Source organism: Artemia franciscana, chromosome 1 (assembly GCF_032884065.1).
Source record: "Artemia franciscana chromosome 1, ASM3288406v1, whole genome shotgun sequence".
In the NCBI taxonomy this organism is placed as follows: Eukaryota; Metazoa; Arthropoda; class Branchiopoda; order Anostraca; family Artemiidae; genus Artemia; species Artemia franciscana.
In genome coordinates, this window is record NC_088863.1 from 3,619,858 (window position 1) to 3,626,565 (window position 6,708).

Below are 6,708 nucleotides of genomic sequence, written 5' to 3' on the forward strand. Positions count from 1 at the left end.
GCTTTCATCATTCACTGTATAGTTTGATTTTTTCTGAAATAGATATTTAAAAAATATTTTTATATAGATATAGATATTTTATATGAATATTCAAATAAACAATATGCTTGACAAGATTCAGCTGATGCAAAGTACACAATTAAAACACAGATTATGCAATGCCCAGTAGTTAAAGACATTTGTTGAATGTGTTTAAGATTATTATCTCCAGCGCCCTCCCCCTGGGCAAAAGTTTTATTATGTCCTTATTGATTTGATCGAGTTTCCCGTGTACAGGAAGGGGGCGAAGGGACAAGTTTCCACTTTGCCCAAATGTTTGTCCAAAATGTTTTTGCCCTTTGCCCAAAATGTTTTTAGAATTTGTTTGTTTTTCTGTGTTGATTCAAATAGTAATGTTAGAAGAAGTGCAAATTGATGATATCCGCCTATAAAGTTAGTTTTATGTGTTAGTTTTGAGAAACGTTTTGTTATTATTCGTTACGTCGTTGTTTGTTTTATGTTTTTAATGGGGACAAATCTTTAATTCTAGATCGGCTAAGGGATGAAGAAAGCGAAGCTCCTCCTTATATGCCAATCGCCGGACAACGTCGATCTTTATCATTAGAGAAGAAGAAGAAAGGTCGCGACAGCTGTAAGCAACAATGATTCTTCCTGAATTTCAACTGCCACTTTTTCTTTCCTTCAGTTTTTAGTTCTTTTTTCTTTTTCATTATGCTCGTTGATCTTCATTTTTTTTTCGTATTATATTATGGAAAGATTTTTTATGCTTTGTACAATTTTTAATTGAAAATGTCACGTGTCTTCTTTTAATTTTGTTAGATATTCAGTGATTTCAATTACTTAGTGAGACACATTTTTTTTAAATAGTTTTCTTCCTTTTCTTGATTTTGGTTTATCTGTTTATGAATGAATGTAAGGTTTTTGTAAGTCATTTTATTACCTTTGTGTCTGATTACTGTTAAAGAGATCTTCCCTCTTCATATTTGGGGATTTCGGGAGACTAACCTGACAGATATATGCCACGATTAATGCTCCTTTAGTACACACTGTCTACCATAAATCTTTTCGTGGATTTATGTCACTTTTATCAATATTTATTTTTTATCCACTCTTTATCCAGGGGCCGCAAACGTAACAAGAAACTTATCATTCCTGATCAGTTTAATGCAGCCGCAAGTCTTTGATTAAGAAAATTGCTCCCTTTTTTAAAAACGGGGCCCTAAAAGGGGCCAAAAACATTATTCAATCAATAATTACGGTACTATTGATTGACTACTAAGCGTAGCCAATACACTGATCTTCCTCTATACAGCCGTATTTCCTTGGGCAAGAAGGAGTCAAATGTACAAAAAGAATTGCCCCCCCCCCCCTAAAATTGAGACCCAAAAAAGGTGCAAAAAGTTTTATGCTACGTACTATTAATTTATTAAAGATATGTCAAAAAGATTCTTGTTGTACTTAATGCTTCTTTAGTACACTCTAAAAATGTTATGTGTGTAACCTGTGGATTTTGTCTAATGTCGGATCTAATCTATAAGATTATTTATCTAAGCTAATTAGATATAATTAATCTATAAGATAAGGTGTAATTAGCCAATCATGATAATTTTAGACATGAAAGAAATATGTTTACTGATCTTTAAGCTTGACTCCGGTAATTCAAAAGGTGTTATGTGAGATTTTTTGGGAAATGAAGATCTACACTCCATCCCATCACACAAGGCAAGTTCAGGGGTAGATCCCGAGGATGCCTTTAGGGGCACTTATCCCTTCCCCCACAAGGTCGAAAATTGCCATAATTACAGAGGTAGATCGACGAAAAACATCAACAACGGAAATACAAGTTTTGTTGGTGCACCCCCTCCCCAAACATTAATTCTGAATCCTTGTTTGTGCAATTAGTATTGATTGCTTCAGTCTTTTTCTCATATTTATTTTAGTGCATCAGTCTTCTCTTCTATCTCCAAAACTCTGCTGGAAACTGGAGCTTTTTGCCATCTTTGGCAAAAAGATGAAATCTTTTTGCCATATCTATCGAAATCTTTTTGCCATATCTTGGATGCCGTAAGTACATTCCGAAACCACAATGACCAAGTGTGTCAACATGGAACAACGAATAACAACGACAAAAACGAGATAATTCATAACCAGTGAGAGAAGGGCACTCGCCTTATTTTTTTTGTTTTTTTATGTTTTGTTTTATTTCTTTTCAACCTAATTTTTGTTCGTTTTGAGGCTTTTCAAGCATGAAAGATTTAATTAGAGGTTCCGTGTGAAATATCATGCCCAATTTAGTAGCCCCCTGAAAGTATACGTACATCCCTCAACTTTCATACTATTATCTGTCCTTCGATATTCATACAAAATTGCTTAAAAGATCTTTAGGAAAATCTTTACGAAGAAACTCAAAGAAGCTATTTACCTTGTTTTATATGTTTTCTTTTTGTGATGGATAGATTCGTGAACGAATTTATCTTTTAAAAAATGACCTCATGTACGTGTATCAACTCTTCCAATCATTCGCCAGCGTTAAAAAATGTATTCTTCTTAGTTTGAAAGATGTTTTTCTGGTCATTTTCCAAATATCTATTTTTTTGCGAACATAAATGTTGCCATTCATCTTCTTTTTTCGCTGACGGTTGTTATTCACTTTTTCACGTTGTCTTACCTTTCTTTTTATTATCTTTTTTACTTTTCTTTTTGTATTACTTTCTACGTATACTTTATCTCGTCCTATGAATATACTATTCTGCCCTACCTTTCTCGTATCTCGTCTGACGTATCCGATATTATTAAAATTCGAAACTTTTTTCCTTTTCTCGTAAAACATATTTTGTGTAAAACTTATTAAATTAATATTATTATAGGTGATTCATAGGCGATTTGCACTCACTGTTATACGCGACTCAAAAACTGAGTTGAGGCTAAGGCTAAACGATCAATTGCCTCCACATTACAAAAATGAACGAAATAATATAGCACCAATAACCGCTGGGTAATTGGTACACCCTTGGTATGCAAATTTTCTGATAGGTCTTAACTATCCCTTACTTCCTTTATGGAAGAACCTTCCTTAGAAGTGTCAAGATGTCAACCATTGTTTTCCCCCTTACCAATGACTCTACGCTTCAGCTTCAGACCGGCGGGGGCAGCAACATTTTTTCCTCAAAAGAGAGGGGAGAGTCACCCACCACCAGCTAGCCATCAGTGGCAAGCGGTAATTAATCCTTGGAACCGGTACTAGTAGAAGAATTTCTTCCTGCCACCTGGAATTGCTGCTTCAGGTTTGCGCCAGATAGGTGCTTCGCATGTTCATGGGTGTTAATGCCCACCCCCAGATATGATTTTGGGAGTCATTACTAACTTATCCAATTACTGCTACATATTCTACAAATATGAGAGAAAGGTGAGGTTAAGGCTATAGGTTTCATGGTATAATAAGAGAAAGGTCGAAATGGCTGCCGATGATGGATTACAGATTGTCAAAGATCCTCCTGTTCGGCCAAACAGAAAAAGATCGTCCCTGAATGGGGTGGGAGGATGTCGTAAGGAAAGATTTAAGGGAAGTACTTCTTTTGAGAGCACTAAGAGGGAGCCTTTGAATAGATTTTGATGGATGAGGAGCGTGTGTATCTGTGTTGGACTCAGACGGCTTGGTGCTACAGTGAGATGTTAGTAAACCTGCGTTGATTGCTTCACTAGGTAGAAGGTAGATTAATCGATGTGTCTTTTTGTGCTTTTTCCAAATATACTAGGAACCTCCCTTTTGAGCCTATAAAGAGAGCCTGAAAGTGACACCTTGTTTCTTATCATTTGCCTTTAGAATATGGTTCCAAATAAATTCTGGAAACTGCTTTACTTATAAGCTTCCTAAAAGCGTAGTGCTTTGCTTTACCAACATCCCACCTCCCTAATGGATAAATATGCAGTTTACCACACAGGTGCGCACCCACGGGGAGGGTGGGGGATAAAGGGGCTGCAGCCCCCGCAAGAATAATTATATTCTGTTTTTAAATCTCATATAATGTGCTCGTTTTTATCATTCATTCCTTAGTCCGTACTCAAAACTTGCATTCAAAGAGCTAAAATAAACTTTGAGCAATACCTTAAAATACAGTTTTTTCTAAGGAATTTTCAAAGTTTTCCGTTGGTTGGCCCAGGGACCCCCGGTCACCCCCCCATAATTATTTTCTGAGGGTGCCACTGCTACTATATATTATCAGATTATGTTTTCCAATATCGTAACTCTTTTCTTAATACTACTACTAACAACTCACCGCAGTACCCAGCCGCCTGAGGCCAACACAGCTGCGCACACTCCCCCTCCATCCCAATTCAAACCCCCCTCCTTAAACCCTCCCAAGAAGTTCCCATTTCCCTTAAATATGTCTCTACGACATCCTCCCACCCCAGCAGTGGAAGTCCTACTTTCCGTTTAGCCCTAGATAGTTGGCCGAAATTGATTATCATTCGCTGTAAGATAATAAAAAAGAAATGGGTAAAATGTTGCGAATACATATAGTGGATTACATATATATATATATATATATATATATATATATATCCGTCATAGGGGGTTGGGGTAAAGCAAAACAATGTAGTTTTAAGGAATGAGATAAATAAGTATCTCTGATCCTTTTTACTACTTATTTTTACCTCTTTCTACTGGCAAATAATAAGCGACAAGGTTTCGCTTGAAGGGTGTCTTTAAGGGCTTAAATGAGATTTGCAAACGAAGGTAATACGTATTGAATTGTGTATTTTACCTAGCAAAGTAATCGAAACATCTATGAATTTGTTGAATGCCTAGGGGTTTTGATGGTGTCTGAAACTAGCAGTGGTAAGCCCCTATGTGTGCCTACTCTTTTTGGGGTCACCACTACCCCCAACATACCGTCTATTAACTTACCACTGCCGGGGTACCGTTCTAAGGCGCTGGTAAAAACACATGAACAGTGTATTTTTTAGGCCATTATTTTTGCGGAACGGTCGTCAAGAACAGTATGGAAGGGGCGATCTGCGTGTTTGTAGGTGTAAACATAACTAACTCTCAAATTGATTCGGGCGTTATTTTTTTCTCTGCTTTTTAGCCTCTTTTGTAAAGTTCTATTGTCTCAAGTTCACATTTAATATTTGTTTAACGCTTTTAGTATACAATAATATGATTCTTGTTGAGTTGTGTTCTTTTCGTTGTGTTTATGTTTAATGATTAACATTTTCTTCTGTGTTTTTGTGTCTTTTAATCCTGAATCTCATTTTGTTTCCTGAAAAACTTCTTCGTTCCTATTTCATTTGAAAGTTTTCTTTTTTCTTATAGTTACTCTCACCAAATAGCAAAAATTTATTCTTAATCTCTCTCTCTCTCTCTCTCTCTCTCTCTCTCTCTCTCTCTCTCTCTCTCTCTCTCTCTCTCTCTCTCTCCTCTCTCTCTCTCTCTCTCTCTCTCTCTCTCTCTCTCTCCTCTCTCTCTCTCTCTCTCTCTCTCTCTCCTCCTCTCCTTTTCTGCCTCCTGTTTTTTGTACTTGTGCAATGTATGACGTTTCTTAAACATGGGTTTTGGTTCCATTGTATACTGATACCAAGTCCTATTTTCACTCTATTTTATGTAAAGACCTGGAATCACTCGTGTGTTTACTTTTTTCTTTTTTAAATGACAGTTTGTAAATACTGATTTCGAATTTCACGTTGTTACTTATCTCAGTTTACAAGCGTTATTTGAAGCCAGTGTGTGTCACAATTAAATGTCTTTGTGCATTTATTTTTGTATAAATAAATAACATAATGCAAAAAAGAACTGTGGCTCTTGTTTTCTGCTGCTTATCGTTGCAATTAGTGATCAAAACCTAAGCAATATATTTGGGTCAAATCAAAGGGGTGGCTGCGATCCACCAGTCTCTTTTGAACACCCCCCGTGTGACTATTTTGACCATCTGTTTCAAGTTTGAAGCAACAGAAGCGTGAAATTCTGATTTAATTCAGGAAAGAGTGGTTTTCATTGGCTATAAGTGGAAACACCTCCTATTGGTTGAAAGTGATGTTAAGCGATTGCTTTCATTCAATTAAAGCCCGTTCCACGCTACCGTTGGTACATATGGTACAGTTTTCAAAGGCACGGGTATGGGGGTTTGCGTTTTTTTTTAATTACCATGATGCGTGTAGACCATGTTTGCCTCCCTGCAAATGAAACAACCATACTACATACGCTTTCGTCCGAGTTAGAATTGGAACTTTCGTCCGAAAGTTTACCTTTAAAAGCCTCTAAATCAAAAGTGAAATGTAAATTTTTGCCTCCTAAGACTAGCGCCACTTCTGTGGCTTGTGTTGTCTGCATTGTTTTACTGAAAATCTGGCGGCAGTGAGATTTGCAGCATTAATTCACAAAAATATACGAAGGGGAGCAAAATATATTTTTCAAAATCTTTGGAGACAATTTTGTTACTTTTTTTCGTTGAGAGTACGAAAAATTTTTAGAATCTAGGGGGTTGGGATTTACAGGGTCAAGTTTCTCCTGTCCCTTCCCCTCCCATTTGACACCACTTAGTGGGATTAATCTGTTTGGGTTCAAACTGACGTTCTTCTTGTTAAATTTGTGTACTGCTTTTCTGACAACTTCAATGACTGGCTGAATTTGTAAGTCTTGTAGCTAGACAAAGGGTTTATTGGAGACTGTTTCAACTTGTCTTTGAATCGCGGGCCTTCTTGATTTCT

General features: G+C 36.7%; 1 protein-coding gene across 1 annotated transcript in view; it reads left to right on the top strand.

The window, feature by feature from the left end:
* Positions 1–5,411, top strand: part of LOC136033684 (uncharacterized) — a gene marked incomplete in the record, with an annotated part of 93,229 nt that extends 87,818 nt beyond the window's left edge. The window contains 1 exon segment of the mRNA XM_065714534.1: positions 530–5,411. Coding sequence (XP_065570606.1) covers positions 530–645 — 116 coding nt within the window.
* Between the last annotated feature and the right edge of the window lie 1,297 nt (positions 5,412–6,708).